The 22,091-nt window shown below is 42.3% G+C and overlaps 1 protein-coding gene across 6 annotated transcripts in view; it reads left to right on the top strand.

The window, feature by feature from the left end:
- Nucleotides 1–22,091, top strand: part of LOC141754999 (triple functional domain protein) — a 104,873-nt gene that overhangs the window by 50,429 nt on the left and 32,353 nt on the right. For all 6 annotated transcript variants that reach the window (XM_074614536.1, XM_074614531.1, XM_074614533.1 and 3 more), the window contains 14 exons: nt 2,517–2,621; nt 3,509–3,705; nt 4,112–4,361; nt 6,269–6,391; nt 6,842–7,033; nt 9,289–9,420; nt 11,170–11,400; nt 12,889–13,011; nt 14,652–14,843; nt 16,037–16,206; nt 19,250–19,424; nt 19,594–19,789; nt 21,313–21,479; nt 21,644–21,763. In XM_074614536.1, coding sequence (XP_074470637.1) covers nt 2,517–2,621; nt 3,509–3,705; nt 4,112–4,361; nt 6,269–6,391; nt 6,842–7,033; nt 9,289–9,420; nt 11,170–11,400; nt 12,889–13,011; nt 14,652–14,843; nt 16,037–16,206; nt 19,250–19,424; nt 19,594–19,789; nt 21,313–21,479; nt 21,644–21,763 — 2,373 coding nt within the window. The remainder of the gene's footprint in view (nt 1–2,516; nt 2,622–3,508; nt 3,706–4,111; nt 4,362–6,268; nt 6,392–6,841; nt 7,034–9,288; nt 9,421–11,169; nt 11,401–12,888; nt 13,012–14,651; nt 14,844–16,036; nt 16,207–19,249; nt 19,425–19,593; nt 19,790–21,312; nt 21,480–21,643; nt 21,764–22,091) is intronic.

Raw genomic sequence — 22,091 nt, 5'->3', positions numbered from 1 at the left:
GCACGTAGGGTGATCTCTATTGTGATCGGACGGCTGGGTAAAAAACAGTCGCAGAGTTTTACCCAAAGTTGAACTTTTTCCAACTCTCCAGAAAAAAACAAAAACAAACGTGCAGCGCTCAGCGCTTCGTCACGGTGCTGGTGTTTGTAGCAAAGTGTAAAAATACGTTGCTCCCATTGCAAAGAATCAAAAAAAGAGAAAACATGAGCATAGCTGTTGGCTTGTTAGTAGTGTGGAATTGCAATATTGTGGTTATTGCGACAGCCCTGATTATGAACTCTATATATAAAGATGGACGACATGACAGCTCCCCAAAAGGGAAGCCAAAACATCTGGATTGCCCCCTGTTGGCTGGCTGCAGTATAGTTCATAAATCCCACCTCCTCCATGGTAGTGGATTGTACATGGGCCAAACTAAAAAATCAAAGAAGCCTACATGTCAAATATATTTTTCCCAAAGATGGTTTCTGTCGTTTTAGGTAGTTATTATCACGCTGATGTATATTCAAGTATTCATTTGTCTGATAAGTTTGGTTTTAATAGCTGTGAGGCTCTCTCGCTGACGAGCTGCGTCCGTGCTCAGCTCGCGATTGGTTCGGACTTGTGACTTCGATACGGCGGCTCCACCGCCTGATCTACTACTGCGCAGACTCTGGCTCCAAATGACGTCACACTCTCAAGATAGCAGCTCCCGTTTCCGGCATATTTTGGCTTCACTTCTGTACCAAGCCCCCAGGAAGCAAGTCGGACTTTGAAGCAAATTTCCGTAGTGGCCAAACGGCGATGCTACAACTTCCGTGTCCGTCACGTGATGTCATTGGGCCCAAAAATACTTTTTCCCATAGACTTACAATGGGGAAAGAGACATCTGAAAATCAGTAGATAATTTTTTTGAAGGTAAATCAACTCTTATTTAAATCATTAGGTCCTAAAAGTTGTAAAATGCACTAATAGCTGAATCCAGAGTTATTTTCCTTCCTCCATTAATGTCAATGAGACCCAGACCGAGGCTGGATCTAGGGCTGGGAGGCGGAGTGTTAAAGGAAACGCTACAACGCCTGCTCTATGGGCCCAATGGATGCAGAAGATCGCCGGATGATCCGGGTACTTTATCACTCGGCAGTCGAGCCATTTTGGCTTCATGCGCCACTGAGCAACTTTCATAGGAATGAACGGGAGCCTCCAACGCTGTATGCGGTTCTCTTTATACATCCATGGGTCTGTACAGTGGGAGGATGTGGATGTGGATGAGGATACAGTCTATGGGTTGTATGCGGAGCAAGTTTTCCTCCGGCGTTGTTGAAGCAGATTTCATGCAGGACTGTTGCTAAGACTACAGTTGCAGTGAAATTAAAATTGGTCTGCTGCGTCCAGCGCTCACACCACCAATCACCTCCGAGCATGTACATTACTGACTGATACTGTAGCAAGTGTTTGTCTCTAAGTGTGTATGAAGGATTTTCTCCCCTTTTCCTGTTGAATTGAGACGGGAAGAAAGCAAGCAGCGAGCCGAAGCGCAGAGAGCCGAATGCAACCTCGATTTTGAGTGTTGATAAATTGCTGCACGGTTCCGTGGGAGAAAAAGCGAGCCCTGACCGATTCTTCCTCTCGCCATTCAACAGAGTACAAATCAATTAACCTGAACAACAATAGCGAACATGGCCATATCAGTATTTTTCCCCTGGCAAGAGCCACTGCTTTTTTACCCAAGGACAACAGTGTGTTTCTGCATTGTTTGGCTCACACAAAGCTATCTAGCTATCGTTCTGTCTCCATCCATCTCTGGCCATGTGTGTGGGGGTGTTGTGCGGAGGTGGCTTAGCAGAAACACAGAGGCACTGAAACCAAACAGGGAGACATTTCCTTACTGTATCTCTGAAACTGATATTGTAATATGCAGTCGTTTGCACGGAGAGGATTTGAATTTCGCGTCACTCTAATGTGAAGGACGACCAGAGGCTCAAAGAGAAACTGTGCAAAGGTGTTTTGAGTGTTTAGAAGTCACAAAAGACAACATGTCGTGTGCACAAGAGATTTTTGGTCTGTGCTTAGATGCGGATGCTGTAAAAAGAGTTTTTGGGTGGCTGCTTTTTAAAATGTTCTACGCGATGGTGAAGCTGCAGTCAGTGTGTTTGAATTGGCAGGATGAAGAGGATAAAATGTGCTCAAGTCATGCCATTGATGTATTAAGTTATTAATTACACGGCTTTCTCGAAAAATCACATCCCTGCAACTCTGCTGTCATTAACAAATCCTGTGTTGCTAGGTTTTGGGAACTAGTCATGTCTTCTCTAAAACACAAAATCTTCAACAACACAAGAAGGCATCAAAGAATGCAGCGAGAGGAGCGGAGAGATTAGTAGCATTTTGCACCCAATCAAATGAAATTAACCTAAATCTGCCTAAATCCTTTTCAATCCCTTTCTCTCTCTCTCTCTCTCGCTCTCGCTCTCGCTCTCGCTCTCGCTCTCGCTCTCGCTCTCGCTCTCGCTCTCGCTCTCTCTCTCTCTCTCTAGACCACCATGGTGTCACTGGAGGGCCTGACGAAGGTCGTCGACCCCTCCCAACTGACGTCAGACTTTGACGGCAGCCTGGACTACAACCATGAAGAGTGGATAGAGGTGAGATCGGCATCCTGTCACTCCAGCCCGTCTGACTGATCCAGAAATCTATCTTGAAATCCCTAAAACGCCCAAATGCACTCAATAAGCAGAGAACAAGGCATGAAATTGCATTGAAAATGGACAGTAGCAGTGGCTGTTGTTTACAGGTGTAGCAGTAGATAAAGTATAAACGCATTAAGTTAACGCGTTAACCCAAAATTCTTTTTAACGCCACTAATTACTCTAACATATTAACGCAACTTGCGGTTTGTAAGTTGTAGCGGACTCAGTTTCAAAGCTAGAGTGAAGATACTGGCATCATATGAAAATAGAAAACCTAAGGAACCAACCAACCATGTCACACTAGCTTGTCGCAAAGGAGGTTAAATAACGCTCCAAACTTACGCTAAACTTTGTTGAGGAAAAACTGGCATGACTATTTTCAAAGGGGGTCCCTTGACCTCTGACCTCAAGATACATGAATGAAAAGTTAGTAGTTTCTAGTTTCATATGATGCAAGTATCTTCATTCTTGCTTGAACTAAACTGAGCCCACTACAACCTCTGAAAAATGTCTTGTGTTAATGCGTTAAAGAACTTGGTGGCGTTAAATCAAATTTGCGTTAACGCATTACAGCTCTAATATATTCATACATTTGCATAAAGCAGCATATATGTCCACTTCCATGTTGATTAGAGTATTAAAATACTTGACAAATCTCCCTTTAAGATCCATTTTGAACAGATGTGCGATTGATTTGCAATGAATCGCAATTAACTACGGACAATCATGGGATTAATCGCGATTAAGTATTGTAATCGATTGAGCTATCTATTTTAAGCAGCATTCATGTTCGTAAACATACAGCCCCTCACTCAGATGTTTTTCACTGTGTTTTTGTCCAGGTGCGTGTGGCGTTCGAGGAGTTCTCTGGTCACGCCACCCAGATGTTGACTCGACTAGAGGAGATGCAAGAAACCGTGTCGAGGAAAGACTTTCCCCAAGACCTGGAAGGAGCCAGGCGGATGATAGAAGAACACGCCACGCTGAAGAAGAAAGTCATAAAAGCCCCGATAGAGGAGCTGGACACTGAGGGACAGAGGTCAGCCCGCAGAAATACTGAAGTTGTGGCTTTTCATTTGGAAACTTTCATCACTTTCTTCCAGATGTTTTCCTAGGCACTCGGTCGTTATCGCCATTTTTAAACGATGTGATGGCACGCTTTTCAGTGTAGTCGTTCAGAACAACTATAAACACTTAATACACTTCATATCATGCTTGAATCTAAATATAATATCAGCATCCAACCCCTGTAAATGTAACATTATGAGTGGTTGTTTATTGTTTCTTACTACTGTTGACGTGATATCTATCTGTGCTAATCAACTCAAACATTTCTCGTATAACATATTTCACACAACTGCAAAGCTTTTGTTCAGTAAAGCAGGTCTAGCATATCACAAGCATGAGTAATGCAGCCTTGACATTAAAACACAATCCATCTCCAGGTTGCTCCAGAGAATCCAGAGCAGCGAGTCCTTCTCCAACCGTAACGGCAGCAGCAGCGGCGGTAGCGGCGGCAGCAGCAACAGCGGTGGGATGTGTAACGCCGACACCCAGGGCCTGGTGCCACGGATCACCCAGCTGCTGGACAAACTGCACTCCACCCGACAGCACCTCCACCAGTCCTGGCACGTGCGCAAGCTGCAGCTGGATCAGTGCTTCCAGCTGCGCCTGTTTGAGCAGGACGCAGAGAAGGTCGGTGGATGGTGGGAGTTGGGGGTGTCATTCGGCATGAGCAGTGATGTAGCGGTAATCCATAACCACCGTTGGTGATCACTGTAGGGCAGACAACTGCCAATATAAACAAAATCTTAATTACACCCACTGAGAGGCATTGATTTATGCTGCGTATGCAGAGCTCATGAATTCATGTCCTGTTTTATTTTGGCCCTTAAACAGTGGCTTAAACTTTATTCCATAAATAAATAGGGGTGGGAAAAAAATCGATTCACCTATGTATGGCGATTTCTTTTCTCTTTTTTTAAATGGATTTGTTAATGCCAGAATCAATATATTACCTTCATTTGAGTCTATGCAGACGTAGAAGGAAGTTACCGCTTTTATTGTTGTAGTCCGAGTAACGTGACGTCATATCCGTTCCTAAATCCGTCAAACAAAACAAACCGCAGCCGGCTCAAAGAGGAAATACAAAACAGCGGAGGGTCCGTGTGGGTATGACTTGAACCCTCACATGTTAAATCCAAAGCGGTAAACACTACACATACAGTAAAGTATGGAAACACTTTGGGTTTCACACATTGACAGGAAAAGCAGAGCTAGACATCACGGCTAAACCTGCATGCTAACTCTGTCATTGACAGGAAACGTTATCGTATTGCGGTAACGTGCGGTCAAGGCAGCTGCCACTCTCATCTCCATGGTCAAATCGGCCAACGCTACAACTGTAGAGCACCCATATACTGACATTATGCTAAATGCATTCAAACGGCCCCGATGGAGCTGACCATGGATGTATAAAGAGAACGGAGCTGACGGCAGAGCTAGCGACGGACTTGGCGAAGGTAGCGGAAGTACAGTATAAACGTGTGACTTCGTCCTGTTTTCAAAATAAGGTGTTAACAAAGGGAACTGTATATACAAAATACATAAAGTATATGGTAATAAGATTAATTGGATTATATTCACCAGAAGTATAAAACATTACATGTCCCTTATAAATTAAAAAGAAAATACAACTAACTTGTGAGGGAAATGTCTTTATTCTTTGATTTTTGGGTTGCTGGAAAAAATGTAATGAATAATTCCTGACAATGACTGATATATTTGACTTCAAGACATCTCTGACTACATACGTGCTGAAAATCAAACATTTTAATGAATTCATTTAGATATATTTCAACTTAAAAGTCCCTAGAAGTGTATGATTCAACTTTTTCCCACGGTGTAGTGTTTTAAAAAGTTCACAAAAATCGTAATAAATCGTAATATTGAATTGCAATACTTGTAGAATCGCAATATTTAAAAATCGCAATACATATCGAATCGGCACCCAAGTATTGTGATAGTATCGAATCAGGAAATGGGTGTATCGTCCCAGCCCTAGAAATAAACCAGCTTTACCCTCCACCACATGGCAGCATGAGAGACAGGAAGATGGGGGAGAGCTTATGCAGGTACAAAGCCACCTACTCTGGCTGTCACCCAGACAGCTCAGGTGATGACAGCTGCGGCACAAAATAGAAAGAGACAGCGAGAGAAATGTTCCATGTTTGAGTGAGTAGAATAAAATAGCAGGTTGCAGCAACAGAGAGAGAGCTGCAGTCTTGGATACACTGCAGTCGTAGGAGCTTGTTGCTAGGACACCATAGGCCACGAGTTTGTTCTCCAGGAGAGCCTGAGAGGATACTCTTAATAGAGGCAGTCCGTTTCTCTGTGTTCTGGGCTGGAAAGAGGACAACTATCTGCAGCAGTACACAAACACTCTCCGGTCTACCCACACGGCTAAGTGCCAGCTGTTTGTTTTCACCTGCTTTTGCAATGATCTGTGAAAGGTGAATGGTACCTTGTGTGTGTATGTATGTTTTCATTTGGCTAATTGTTTTTTTTTTTCTGTGTCTGTTCTGTCATTCCCCGTGCTTCAGATGTTTGACTGGATCATGCACAACAAGGGTTTGTTCCTGGCAGGCTACACAGAGATTGGCAACAACCACCCCCACGCCGTCGAGCTGCAAACCCAGCACAACCACTTCGCCATGAACTGCATGGTAAGACACACATACACTGATTCGCAGCAGGAGGTAATGCTTTTTTCCGCCCACTTGGACTATCAAGTCCGTGCCCTGCACTCTATAATCATATAGTTATTGCACTTAGCGTCAACCTCTAGTACTGTGTTTGACTGGAGCAGCCTGCGCAGTCACATTTTCTGCGTGTTAGCAGCAGCACAACAACCAGGTATTAAGTAATCCTGTTCTTTTATCCACAGTCTGCCTTACGTAACTGTTATGAAACCATTGAGAGGAGGAATCAATTCAGCCGCTAGAGTTTCCGTCCTCGGATGAGAAACGATGGCAACAATTTGATCTCTCCGCTCCTCTTTTACTTGCAGTGCTTGATTCACTTTCCTCAATGTCGGGTGCTTAATTTACCCACAAACCCCTCTGTTCAACCGTCTCTCTCTCTCTCTCTCTCTCTCCCCCTGTCCCGCCGTGCAGAACGTGTACGTGAATATCAACCGCATCATGTCAGTGGGCAACCGGCTGCTGGAGTCGGGTCACTACGCCTCCCAGCAGATCAAGCAGATCTCAGGCCAGCTGGAGCAGGAGTGGAAGGCATTCGCGGCAGCGCTGGATGAACGCAGCACACTGCTGGAGATGTCGGCCAGCTTCCACCAGAAATGTGACCAGGTGAGTCAGAAACAAATGCGCTAATAACTTAAGTAGGCCTGCAAGTAAAGATTATTTTAGGGCTGTCAAAGTTAACGCGAAAATAACGTTTCTTTAATGCATTAACGCAACTTGCGGTTTTTAGGGTGTAGCGGGCTGAGTTTTAAAGGTAGATTGAAGATACTGACATCATATGAAACTAGAAAAGCCTAAGGAATCCATTGATACAAACCATGTCATACTAGCTTGTTGCGAAGGAAGCTGAATGATGCTATGAAGTTACGTTAAATTTTGGTGAGGAAAAACTGGCATAGCCATTTTCAAAGGGGTCCCTTGACCTCTGACCTCAAGATATGTGAATGAAAAAGGGTTCTATGGGTACCTACGAGTCTCCCCTTTACAGACATGCCCACTTTATGATAATCACATGTAGTTTGGGGCAAGTCATAGTCAAGTCAGCACACTGACACACTGACAGCTGTTGTTGCCTGTTGGGCTGCAGTTTGCCATGTTATGATTTGAGCATATCTTTTATGCTAAATGCAGTACCTGTGAGGGTTTCTGGACAATATTTGTCATTGTTTTGTGTTGTTAATTGATTTCCAATAATAAATATATACATACATTTGCATAAAGCAGCATATTTGCCCACTCCCATGTTGATAAGAGTATTAAATACTTGACAAATCTCCCTTTTAAGGAACATTTTGAAGAGACGTGTGACTAATTTGCGATTAATCGCGATTAACTATTTTAATCGATTGACAGCCCGAGAATAAACTGCACGAAACTGAAAGATTTATTATCATATAGGACAAAGAAACACAGGAAGTCTTCACATTTGAGAGGCTGGAACCAGCTATTTTTTGGCATTTTCCCTTTAAAAATGACTTCAATGATGAATCAATAATCAAAATTGTTGCTGATTAATTTTTATGCGGATCGACTGACTGATTAATTGTTTTAGCTCTACATAGATGTTTGATCTCCAATGTCTTCAAGTTCGCAAGAATATAGAATAGAATATTTCCAGCCCATGAGCAGCTACCAGCATGGCTAAAGTTCATTAATTATATCTGTGTGTAAGTGTTACGGTGACAGCACGACTTTATAATGATAATAACAATCTTTATTTACAGTGTATAGCACTTTTCAAAACAAAGTTACAAAGTGTTTTACAAGATAAGAATGGCAGATAAACAATTAGTAAGTAGCTGCGCCCACCTAAAGAGCAGTCCTATAGCTAAGCTGAACGGCTGCAGCTTCATATTTACTATCAGAGCGGTACATATCTTCTCATCTAAGAACGCAGATAAACATATTTCCCGAAAAGCCAGAGTATTCCTTCAAGTCGGGTATAGCGGGAACTGAATTCAGTAAAACTCACATTAATGTACGTTTTGAACCAGCTGAGGTGTTGACCTTCACTATCTTAATGGATGCACACGGACACGTATGCACACACTTTCTGGGTTGTAAAATACCCATTTGGCCTCATTAAATCTATAAAGCCGAACATATGCATTGCATTAACATATATTTACATGCACATAATGCAGAATGTAAGTAAAGCATTTGTTATGTGCTGTTATTTCTGTCTGTGCTCATTAGTCGGGCCACTATGGAATGATTCATGGCCTGAAAAAGCACACGAGCAGAATCCCAACTAGGGAACATGGGTGGTACGACTTTTCCGACCTGGAATACTTGCCGTCATCAGACCAGCCTTTCATGTTAGCGAGCTGAAATAGAAAACAGCTTTTGTTTCCGAGAGGTTTCACCCCAACCTTTCCTCCTCCACACATGCCGAGAAGCTCACTTTAAATCTTTCTTCTCCTCATGTATCTTATTCTAATTATCATGGGGGAGATGTTTAAAAGGCATTAATGAGATCACTTCAACTTGTGATGTTTCTTTGAGGCCAACCTTGCTGATTGTTTTGTTTTCATCCCATCCCACGGGGGTGTACTGAAAGTTCTAGGAAGTCACTGCAGGCCAATGAGCAGCAGCAGCACACTCAGCCGTGTATAATTCTTCTGAAAAAACACTTTAAGAGGGCTCATATCCATACATAAGAACATTTTTTAGCTCAATAATAGTGTAAAAAAATGCTCCTCAGGCGATTTCTTGCACTCTCTGGTATGTCTGACTTACATGTGACTCATGGGGGGGAGCACAAGGATGTATACATCACCACTGTCTCATGTGAAATGCTTTACATCTGAGTGGCAGTTTGTGTAAATGCGAGTGTGTGTGTGTGATTCTTCCCCCTGCAGTACATGAGTAACGTGGACTCGTGGTGTAAGGCGTGCGGCGAGGTGGATCTGCCGTCCGAGCTGCAGGACCTTGAAGACGCCATCCACCACCACCAAGGCCTGTATGAACACATCACTGCTGCCTACTCGGAGGTAACGCCACGCTTCATCTATATATCTATATATGTTTATAATGTGCAAAGAGTAATCACATCGCTAAAAAATTGACTGTTTAATTTGCAGCAATATCCTTGTTATTTAAGTTGTAATACACTTCTAAGAGACACAATTTGATTTATTGTGTTATTGGAACATAATTCACTTACAGTTTCTGTGGTAGCTTTTCTCTGTTAGTGGAATTTAAACTTTAAAATTAGGTTTACTCTCACAGACTCTGCTCTCATATTGTCTGGGGTAGAATTACACTTTGTAGGATGAAGTCAAAATTAAAGCTTCATCCAGCCAAAGTCTACACAGTACTTCTCTGTAGGGCTGCACAATTAATCAAAGATTAATCGCGATCACGATTTCGGCTTCCCACAATTAAATGAACATGATCGACAGCGAAATTGACGTTAAAATGTTCCACTCGGAGAAAACTCTGCTGCATAAATCAAGCGCTTCCTAAACTAACAGCTAGAGATGCACCGTCAATCAGAAGCCGACCGGTTTTAAGCAGTCTCATATTCATATATCCGAGTTTTTTGCCGGTCAGACACACATGTGCAGCCGCCACATGATGGTTTAACATCGGCACACAGCGGCACAGTCAGTAACATCACACACACACACACACGTCATCGGTATGGAAGTTCTTCACTGTGAGTGGAGAAGACATAAAGCTGCAATTGTCACAACTGTAAATCCAAAATAAGCCGTGGAGGAACAACTTTAAAAACATCTGGAACAACTAACTTAATCAGACACATATTATATTTTGTTATTCATTCCCGTGCATGCTGCTCGTCTTCCGACAGCACGGAGCACATTATGGTGCGTTCAAGCTCTACTCAGTAAAAAATGAGTCTTGTGAGATGGTAAATTATAAGGCTGATAGGATGCGTTCAAATGTATTCTTGTAGTTTTTGTCGAGAAACTTGAATAAATCCAGTTGTTTGAAGGAGATGTTTTCACAGCAACATAAAATAGATACTCGAGAGGGAATTATGACCTGTTTAACTTCCTAACACTATCTCTAAATAGCTTATAATATATAATTAGAACTACTAATGCCAAGATTTTTTTTAATCAGAGCAAATATATATAAATAAAAATACAATCATTTATTTCCTAATCATTTGAATTTTGTGTTTTATTTTGCAAATAACCACTATAGATGACACGCACATACACACACACTCGTGAGTGTCAACAATTAGTGGTTTTATAAGTGTATTCAACCCCCTCAGTTGCCTCCCTGGTGAGTGATCACTGACAATATTAAAGGAATTGCAACTGCACAGTGTGAAAAATAACTTTTCATTGTGCTTCTCACTAATTCCTCCTTTGTGGCTCTTTCATTTATCATTTCCCTTTTTAAGTTTCTAAATATAACAACAAATGTGTGTGCTTTCCCGGGCAATCAGACACACAGTTTGCTGACTGTTGGTGGTTGGATGATGTTTATTCGGTCTTTGGTCCTGGAATGATCTGCAGGCCGAGCTTGAACTTTAGACCCTTATTCTCTATACTTAGAATAAAGGAAGTGGTCACTTCTAGCTGTAGTTGCTTCAATAAACTAACACATGACCTAAATGCTGCCCTGTTAATGCACTGTAGGATGTAATTCATTTTTGTTGTACCTATTGTTGCTGCTGTGATTCAGTGTTGTTGTGCATTTGTCTAGTAGTTGTGAGTAAAACAAAAAATACCATTATAACTTATTTTCTAACTCTTCCTCAGGTGAGCCAAGATGGCAAAGCCCTGTTGGATAAGCTGCAGCGACCTTTGACCCCGGGCAGCGCTGATTCACTGACGGCATCAGCAAACTACTCCAAGGCCGTGCACCACGTCCTGGACATCATCCACGAGGTGCTGCATCACCAGAGGCAGCTGGAAAACATCTGGCAGCACCGCAAAGTGCGGCTGCACCAACGTCTGCAGCTCTGTGTCTTTCAACAGGACGTCCAGCAGGTACACACACACACACACACACACATATATATGTTTTTGTTTATATTAGGGCTGTCAAAGTTAACGTGATAATAACGCGTTAATGCAAATTAATTTTAACGCCACTAATTTCTTTAACACATAACCGCAACTTGCGATTTTTAGGTTGTATCGAGCTTAGCTTAAAAGCCGGAGTGAAGACACTGGTATCATATGAAACAAGAAAATCTAAGGAATCCATTGGCGCCAACCATGTCATACTAGCTTGTCGCGAAGGAGGCTAAATAACGTTACAAACATACTCTAAATCTTGGTGAGGAAAAACTGGCATGGCCATTTTCAAAGGGGTCCCTTGACCTCTGACCTCAAGATATGTGCATGAAAATGGGTTCTAGGGGTACCCATGAGTCTCCCCTTTACAGACATGCCCACTCGCATGCAGTTTGGGGCAAGTCATAGTCAAGTCAGCACACTGACACACTGACAGCTGTTGTTGCCTGTTGGGCTGCAGTTTACCATGTTATGATTTGAGCATATTTCTTATGTTAAATGCAGTACCTGTGAGGGTTTCTGGACAATATTTGTCATTGTTTTGTTGTCAATCGATTTCCAATAATAAATATATACATACATTTGCATAAAGCAAGCATATTTGCCCACTCCCATGTTGATAAGAGTATTAAATACTTGCTAAATCTACCTTGAAGGTACATTTTAAAAAGATATAAAATGTGTGATTAATTTAGGATTAATCGCGAATAAATATTTCAGTCCGTTGACAGTCCTAATATATATATATATGTATATATATGTTTTTGTTTATATGTACGCACATATGTTCAAACACGTGGTAATTCCAGGACCAAACATAATTGCCAGTTTTTTCAGTATAGCACTGAGAGGGTTAGACAGTAATTTGAAAATAGCAGGGTAGCCTACTGGTTAGAAGAATCCTACTCTTAATAGAGGGTTTGATCCCAGCAGCAGCCATGTTTCCTATCAAAATGTCCTTGAGCAAGTTGCTGAAACCTTGCGTCTTCACTCATCATGCGTTTCAGTGGAAAGGAAAAATGAATAAAAGCCTCAAATGAAAGCGTTTTCTGCAGAATAAAGGCTCGAAAAACAGTATAATGAGCATGCCTCAAACGAATGATCCAATATGATAATACAGTTGCTTACTGTCCAAAAATCACAGGCATTCCTGAGCGTGTTGACATGGCAACTGTTGCTATGGCAACTGAATTGGGTCATATGTCCATGCAGATGCTGTTCATCCGTTAACGCTGTGAAGGACAAGAGTGCAGGGAGTGGAGTGTGACAAAAAGAAGGGCTCGGTGCAAAGCCTTGTTCAATGCTGATCATTATTTCTGTCATTCCTCTTCTCTCACACACACTTCTAATTATCGTCAACACTTGTGGCTTATCTGCTGCCTTAGAGCGCCCCCTCGTGGTTGCCTGTTTACCTGTGCCTGTCTCACTTCTTGGTTTGTGTGTTCTCTCTCTGCACAGGTGCTGGACTGGATAGAAAACCACGGCGAGGCCTTCCTCAGCAAACACACGGGCGTAGGAAAGTCCCTCCACCGAGCCAGAGCTCTGCAGAAACGGCACGAGGACTTTGAGGAAGTGGCACAGGTAGCTTGGTTCTGTTCCTGTAACTCTCAGCCTCCACCTGGTTTAAGCCAATATTTCACTGTGGGAACAGAGACATTTCCTCACGTTAAAATAGCACATAGTTACCAGTGAATGTTTTTTTAAATCACAGCTACAAGAAAACAATCTGCAATGATATTGTGTTTTCACTATTTTAGTTATTCCTTTAAATGTTGAGTAATGTTTTTAGGCAATTTCAAAGTGAGACTGTCACTTTTAAAGAAATTATACATTCTTCCTCTATAAATGAAAAGTTTAATTCATTAGCAATAAGACACGTCCTTGCTAAATTCACTTCACCCAGGGGTTGCTGTGGTATGAGCAGTAGTTTATCCTGTTAACTAAAGTTATCTAGATCAATCAGGTAAAATGTGTTAGCTAGCTAAGTAAGGGATAATGTACAGTGAGCCGGTCATTGTTGTGAAATAAACCCCTTCGGGGCGATGCAAGATGCGAAGCGGAGGCTTTTTTTTTTTTTGTCAGAGCATTTGATTTATTGATTGCCGTTAGGATTTAAACAAATATAACAAAACATGTATTTGAACAGCACCACCAACCCGACCTTAAGTACATTTTTTGTATTGCTGCTTTAACATAGTAAAAGATCTCCCTCAGCCACTGCTAAAAACTGACACAATTGTGTTAAATACTTGCCCAGAATGGCAGCTCTGATCAGCTTTAACCAGAAAATATTATCAACTTTCCCACTTTAAAGCAGCAGTTGGTAGAATTGGAGAAAATATGATTTAAAAAAAAGTTGTTTTTATAAAACGGTCACTATATCCTGACAGTAGTGCATGAGACACATAATCTGAAAAAAAAAATCATGTTCCTCCGGTGTCCTCCGGTGCTCCTAATGGCATCTGCAAGATTTCACAGACCGGAGGAAAACAACCAATCAGAGCTGATCTGGAGCCTTGCCGTCTCTGAGCAGCTGTCAATCACTCGAGAATTCCGATCAAATGGTCAAACTAGGCAGCGCTGATCAAATATGAATCAATATTCTGTTACTCTAATGTCTATTTCTCGCCTAAAATGTTTTCAGAAACATCTTGTAGTGTACTGTTTAGCTGTAAAACGAGAAAGTTTGTGACCCGGCCGCCATGTTGACATCAGTTGAGGAAATACCAAGCACAGCCCACCAGCCGGAGCACAGCCAATAGAAACACTCTCACTGAAATGACCTGTGATTGGTCAAAATCTGCCGTTACGGGCTAGATTTTCTAAAGCCTGAAAACAGAGCCATGAGGAGGTGCAGAAGTCTCTCAGAACACTTGAATTACAATATGCTGAAAGGTTATTATTGAATTTTTGCTGTCTACTGCCACTTAAATGTAGGTATTTGTTTCTGTAGCATCTTTCTCTTCCTCTTTATGTCACCTTCACCCACTCTCTGTCTTCATTCCCTCTTACTTATCTCAGTGTTTATGTTCAGTTATCTCAGTGTAACTCTACTATCACTGACTCTATCAGTGTACACGTCTCCCTACATGTCCTGTTTTTCTCCGTGCCTCTACTCTTTCTCTCTCTGCTCGTGTTCAAAATATGTTTTTCTTGTATTATATCGTCTTCCTGGGTTAATCCATTCCTCTCTCTGTCTCCATCCCCGGTCCTCGGCGTAGAATACGTACACCAATGCAGACAAGCTGCTGGAGGCGGCCGAGCAGCTGGCCCAGACGGGAGAGTGCGACCCAGAGGAGATCTACCAGGCCGCCCACCAGCTCGAAGACAGAATCCAAGACTTTGTCCGCCGCGTGGAGCAGCGCAAAGTCCTGCTGGACATGTCTGTCGCCTTCCACACGCACGTCAAAGAGGTAGGCAGGGAGGATGACGTAATGCTGGAGTGGATGGTGGGCTGATGAGAGGGCTCTCTGAGCAAGAGGGAAATAATTACCAGATAAATTGGAATATGTGTGTTGTTTTGCTTTGATACAGTTAGTCACATAGAGACGGACATTTCTCAGTAAACAAGGATAGTATTGGGTGAGGGTGAACATTGAGATTAGACTCGAGGGAGGCAAGAGACTCAGAATTGATGGCAGTCCTCTGTGAGTGTCATGAAACGGCTTTTGTAATTTGCAAAAGTGACAGCAAATTTGTGTTGCTGATTGTTTGCATGTTAGGGTGCGATCACAGTGACCAGAGTGAGACTTTTGAGAGGTGCAGACCAGTGTGAGCTTGTGAGTGATGGAAAAAGTACTTTTACTTAAGTAAAAGTAGCAATATTACAGTGTAGAAATATTCTGTTACACGCAAAAGTCATGCATTTAAAGTATCGATTAAAATATTTAATCGCGATTAATCGCATGATTGTCCATAGTCAGTCATGATTAATCGCAAATTAATTTTTTTATCTGTTCAAAAATGTACCTTTTAAAGGGAGATTTGTCAAGTATTTAATACTCTTATCAACATAGGAGAGGGTAAATATGCTTGCGTTATGCAAGTCAAAATATATATATATATATATATATATATATATCAAAATATACTTTGAGTACCAAAAGTAAAATTACTCATTATACATAATAATATATATATTATATTACTGTATTATAATTATTGATGCATTAATGTTTTCATCACTTTAATGTTGCAGCTGGTAAAGTTGGAGCTCATTTGAATTACTTTATATACTGCTGGGTAGTTTATATAATAATACATCATCATTAGTTGATTATACTTTTTTTATTATTAAACCTGAATCTTTCAAAGTAACTAGTGACTAAAGCTGTGAAATAAATGTAGTGCAGTAAAAAGTACAATATTTCCCACTGACATGTAGTGCAGTAGAAGTATAAAGTAGCAGTAGTAAATATACTTAGTTACTTTCCACCACTGAGTGAGCTTCAATGCATGTCCATCAAACAACGTGTTTTCATTTTGAGATTTCACACCTAAATATTCTATATGACAATTACCAGAAAAGCTCGTAGTATAGCGTAAGAACACTCTGTGCTGTGAAAAACAATGTGCATCATACCAACATACGTATGTCCCCCTGCAGCTGTGGACATGGCTGGAGGAGCTCCAGAAGGAGCTGCTGGACGACGTTTACGCCGAGTCGGTGGAGGCCGTCCAGGATCTGATCAAACGCTTCGGCCAGCAGCAGCAGACCACGCTGCAGGTCACCGTCAACGTCATCAAGGAGGGAGAGGATCTCATCCAGCAGCTCAGGTAGAGATTAATGCAGCTGACTAAAAAAACTGTGCTAAGCATCAAAGACAAATTATACCGTTAGGTGTGTTGTGTAGAAGAAATCAACTTTGAATGAAGCTCCTGAGGTAATTATTTAACTATATGGTATTATATACTGTATATGTCTTAACAGTAGACACATGCATGTCAACTATTGATGCATTCTTCTTCTCTGTAAAGTAACAGTCTGTATTCTAAAACTAGAAGTGTAGCTAAATAAAAACCTACAAATTAGTAGACGAAACAAAACTAGAAACTAGAAACGACACTCCCCTCCTGAGAGTGATCTGAAACCAGCTTAAATTTCAGTTTGAATGCGAATCCAAAGGCAGTCCGATACAATTTGAAAAACTAGTATCAGTTGAATCAGAGAACTACGGAGTAAAACAGATAAACTGACCCCAACCAATCCTTTAAACTTTAAAGGATTGGTTGGGGTCAGTTTATCTGTTTTACTCCGTAGTTTAAAGTTTAAACCACTTCAAATACTAGTTAAGAAAGAGCCGCCGGTGACCGTGTTAACTGGAGACTCTCATCCGAATGCATCGTGGTTGCTCGTAATGACCGCAGCTGTTTGAAAACACAAACGGAACATGTAGGTGTCTTTGCAAAAGCCTTCAATCAATTTTAAAGGTACAGTGTGTGGGATTTGGCGACATCTCATGGTGTGGTTGCAGATTGCAACCAACTGAGTACCCCTCCGCTCACTCCTCCCTTTCCAAGACCGCGGTAACGTGAGCCACCGATTGCAAAACCGTTTGCCTCGCTCAGAGGCCATCCTTACCATGACAACACTACTTTAGGAGAAACGGAAGTCAGACGGCGGCTTGTGGTTACCACGGTTTTGCACTCCGCAGCTCACGTTACCGCAGTTTCACAAGCGTGTCGGAGAACTACAATGGCCTTCAGATGATGTAAAAACGTGAAAGGCTCTCTCTAGAGCCAGTGTTTGGTTTTGTCCGTTCTGGGCTACTGTAGAAACTTGGCGGAGCAACATGGCGGACTCCGTGAAGAGGACCCGCTACCTATGTAGATATGAACGGCTCATTCTAAGCTAACGAAAACACGATTCTTAGTCTCAGGTGATTATACACTAAAGAAAACATAGTTATGAATATATATTCCATTTCTGCCATCAGATCCCCCGAAATATCACACACTGTTCCTTTAAATACATAATCACCTGTGTCTATTATCTACGCCGAGCATTTCCATCAGTTACCACGAGCAACCGCGGACGCATTCGGCTGAAAGTCACCAGTTAACACCTGTTGCTCTGAAACGGTCGTGATCCTGTTGGAATGCTGCAGAACTTGAGTCAGCTGTCGGAATATCAATTCTCACAACCGAACACGCAACAAACGGACATTTTGTGCTAGCGAACTCGTCTGGATGACTGGGGGGCTAAACGCCACTTCTGTTGCCAACGTGCATATTTCTGACGACGTCGGCTGTAAAAGGCTCTGTAGTGCACATGCACCTCTGGGCCAATTAGTGACAATAGAAATGTACAAAAAAAACATTTTTCGGTCTACTTACATAATGGTCTTCTTTTAGTCGTTCTCTCAATAGAGCTTTGGCAGGGTGGTGTAGGCATTTGGAATTGAAATATGTGTGAATATGTAAATATATGCAATGAACAGTCAACAGTGTAATTTTGAAAAGACAGTAGTGAGATGCATGACAACCAAAAACAGAAAGCTGAGAGGATGGGAGGAGGTGTTGGAGAGGTGGATGCAGTTGACCCTCATTCTCCAACTCTATTTTTACACTGAGGATGTTCCAGTCCCTCTTCTTCCTCCCTCTTCATCCACCCCCTTTTTTTTTTTCTCTCCTCCCCTCTCTCCCCGGTGTATCGGCTCCACTGGGAATTCTTACATAAGTCTGCTTTTATAAGCGTGTGTCTAATTGTGTGGCGGTCTCTTTCCCCGGGAGGCAACTGTAACTCTACACACCTTTTGCTTGCTTGCTTGCTTGCTTGCTTGCTTGCTTGCGTGCGTGCGTGCGTGCGTGCGTGCGTGCGTGCGTGCGTGTGTGTGACACCGTGCTGCACACAGCGTTCATAAATGTGCGTCTGAGTGTGGGAGTGTATCTGTCACGCTGAATAATCAACCTGAAGCCAATCAGAATCCGTGTGACCTCCACTGTCTGTGCTTACTCATATTTTGCCTCTCCTCGTTAACTCACTGGTGTCTGTGTTGTTCGTGCATCTGTCAGAGTGATGAATCAGTATCTGTACGACCGGGTTCACTTTCCCACCGCGGTCCGCATTGTTTGCACCAATGGGACCAATGGGCCGCCGTATTGAAAATTGTCGAGCGAAAACCAAGCAACGCCCACGGTGCAAACTTTTTAATTTTACAGCTAAACAGTACACTACAAGATGTTTCTGGAAACATTTGAGGCGAGATATAGGCATTACAGTAACAGAATATTGATTCATATTTGATCAGCGCTGCCTAGTTTGACCGTTTGATCGGAGTCCGTGAGTTTAGCGTGATTGACAGCTGCGTTAGAGACAGCTCGGCTCTGATTGGTTGTTTTCCTTTGGCGCTGTGAAATCTTACAAATGCCATTAGGAGCACAGGAGAACATGACTTTTTTCACAGTCTCATGCACTACTGTCAGGATATAGTAACAGTTTTATAAAAATACTTTGTTTTTTTTAATCATATTTGTTCAAAGTTACCAACTGCAGCTTTAAAAACGGATTTAAGAGAATTCAACCCAGTCTACAAAATTCACTCCTGAAAATGAAATTTTAAAGTTGAGATTGTGTTGTGCTTTCTTCAGGCACAACTTTTCACAATTTAATTAAATGAACATAAGTTGTCTTGAAAGCTACTGCTTTAGTATATTACAGCTGAATAAGCCGCTGCAGGCTGAGCTATGCAGCAGTTTTTAGAGCAGCTAAGTTCGCTTGGCGTCGTGCCCAACTGCATCTTTATAGCTGCATCTTTTTTTTACAGTGGACAGAGCTGCCTCTCTCCGCTAAATGCTTAATTGTTTGTTTCTGTTCCAGGGACTCGGCCATCTCCAGCAACAAGACGCCGCACAACAGCTCCATCAACCACATAGAGAGCGTCCTGCAGCAGCTGGACGAGGCCCAGGCCCAGATGGAGGAGCTCTTCCAGGAGAGGAAGATCAAACTGGAGCTCTTCCTGCAGCTCCGCATCTTCGAGAGGGACGCCATCGACGTGAGTCTGCTTGGGAGGAGAGAGGGGGGACATTTTAAGCAAAGCGTTGTGCTACAATCTCAGTCACTATTTAAAAAAAAAAAAAAAAAGCACATCCAGTGACCTTTCAACAGTGTGAATACATACTCAATGTGTATGTGGCCTCTGACTCTTGTTGTCCTTCCCTCAGATCATCTCTGACCTGGAGTCGTGGAACGAGGAGCTGACGGGTCAGATGAATGATTTTGACACAGAGGACCTGACGCTGGCCGAGCAGCGGCTGCAGCACCACGCTGACAAGGCCCTGACCATGAACAACCTCACCTTCGATGTCATCCACCAGGGACAGGAGCTGCTGCAGTACGTCAACGAAGTCCAGTCCTCTGGTGAGTACAGAGCCCTGTATGGTATATACAGCACCACGCCATCCAGGGCAGCCATTGGTCTTTGAAAGAACCAAAAACATTGTACTCTGTTAATTGTGTTAACAATCACCCTCATTTCCTTTACATTGCAGTGTGTTTGGCCCCAACATGCAGTTTCTTTAATGCAGTATAAATGTGTTATTTCCGTCTATTCTAAAATGGTGTAATTGAATATTTCTGCATACTGGGGTCCCTAAACAGTCTTGGAATTGCATAAATTAGGTATCACTATAAAGCTGAGACTCTTGTGAATCCAATGAGCCCAGTTGTATTCATGTGTGATGATGTTAGTTTCCATAGTAGCCATTTCATACAGTGAGACCATTTTTTTAAAATTTGACCTCACTGTATGAAATGACCTGTGGTGACCTCTAGGATAATCACAGCCTCATGAAACTGTACAGCCACAAACTACAGACCTAGAGCATTCAGAGGATGGATGGCTTTCCTAGGTAGATTGACAATAAGGGTGTTTCTGAGCGGTTTCCAGAACAGAAGCGCTCGCCATCCAATCGCCGAAAAATGCAATTCTTGCAGAAATCTCCAAATGTCAAAAGTTTTTGATCCCAAATCACAGCATGGCTTTTTCTATGGTGTTCCTCAAAGTCTTGGTGTCTTAATGTGGTATTTTGGAGGGATTATTGATCATTAATCAATTCTCGAGTGGTAAAAAATGGTTAGATTTAGCACCAAATCTGTGTAACAAATGGTATCAACCCAAAAATTGCTGCAACAATGTTGAGACATAATAGAGCATGGGGAAGGCCATCATATACTTCCATCATAATGTTTTAAGCCCTTATATACTTTCAAAATGTATATTAATTAATTAATTCATGTTTATTTCTGATTCATGAGAGCTGCATCACAAATTAATCTTCAGGTTCCCAGCTTTCAGATGATGTACACCACTTGTGACATCTACTGTTGACCTGCTATCTCCCCCTAAAGACCCCCCCTGTACTCTCTTAAAAAAGACAAAAACAGGTCTAAGTGGGCCTCTCAGGGTTAAATCTCAAATGCTGTAAAGTAGCAGTGAGGAGATGTTTGTCACCTGGTTGCCACATCAGACATCAGTCATCATTGAGCTGAGGGTTAAAGCAGGATGCAGCTCATGTTCACTGTTGCTGCACAGATTTCTGTGTTGGCTACATTAGTTTAATATTGATGCTGTGTAGGTGTCGCGGGTCAGTTTCAGTCAGCGTTTGTGATGAGAGGCACCCACTCACTAACCATAATAACTCACCTGTGATCTTACATGCTAATAGGTGCTCTCTAAAACCGCACAAAGAATGGTTACATCATGTCACGTGTATTGAAACATACTGATCATATTGAAGAGCAGTTATTAGATTAGAGGTGAATTTGATTTAGAAGACGAATACAAATGTGCGTAATAATTAAGACTGTCAGGGAGGAAAACATTTGAAGCTAATTGCAATGACAGGCAGAACTTAGGTCTAAAATGTGTGTCTCGTCTGCAGGTGTGGAGCTGCTGTGTGACCGGGACGTCGACATGGCTACACGGGTTCAGGACCTGCTGGAGTTCCTCCACGAGAAGCAGCAAGAACTGGACTTGGCAGCCGAGCAGCACCGCAGGCACCTGGAGCAGTGCGTCCAGCTGAGACACCTGCAGGCTGAAGTCAAACAGGTAAAACCCACAGTCTTGAAAGTGTGACAAGGCGCCATCTGCAGGCCAATATTTCACAACTACAGCATACCAGGACTAAGTTCTTTAAAAAAAAAAAAAAAAAGAGATCAAAATAGTGTTGGACATTTGATCACAGCTTTCCTCTGTTTTTTTTCTTTCTTCAGGTTCTGGGTTGGATTCGTAATGGCGAGTCGATGCTGAACGCTGGTCTAATAACAGCCAGCTCCCTACAGGAAGCTGAACAACTGCAGAGGGAACATGAACAGTTTCAACACGCCATTGAGGTGAGAAGGAGACGGTGTTTGTTTTGTTTCCTACAAATGAAACTCGTGAGCTCGTGTTTACAACATGGGAAGTCGTGTACGCGATATGCTCGGCGTTCAAGCGGTTAAGTCGTGAGAACACCGCTGCTAAGCGACGGCAATATTAACGTTACTGTCATCTAGAAGCCACAGAGGCTAACGATTTAGCAAGCTAGCAAGCGGGTAACATAATACAGGATATGCAAAGGCATAATGACAGAGGAAAAAGATGAGGCCGTTGGGAATATCAACATTTTCCTCCGACCTATTAAACAATTACGAAGAAAAACAATATACGACTAAAAATATA

The sequence above is a fragment of the Sebastes fasciatus genome, chromosome 17, assembly GCF_043250625.1.
Source record: "Sebastes fasciatus isolate fSebFas1 chromosome 17, fSebFas1.pri, whole genome shotgun sequence".
Taxonomy (NCBI): domain Eukaryota; kingdom Metazoa; phylum Chordata; class Actinopteri; order Perciformes; family Sebastidae; genus Sebastes; species Sebastes fasciatus.
The sequence above is the reverse complement of the archived record's forward strand: the minus strand, read 5'-3'. Positions and strand labels throughout refer to the sequence as shown.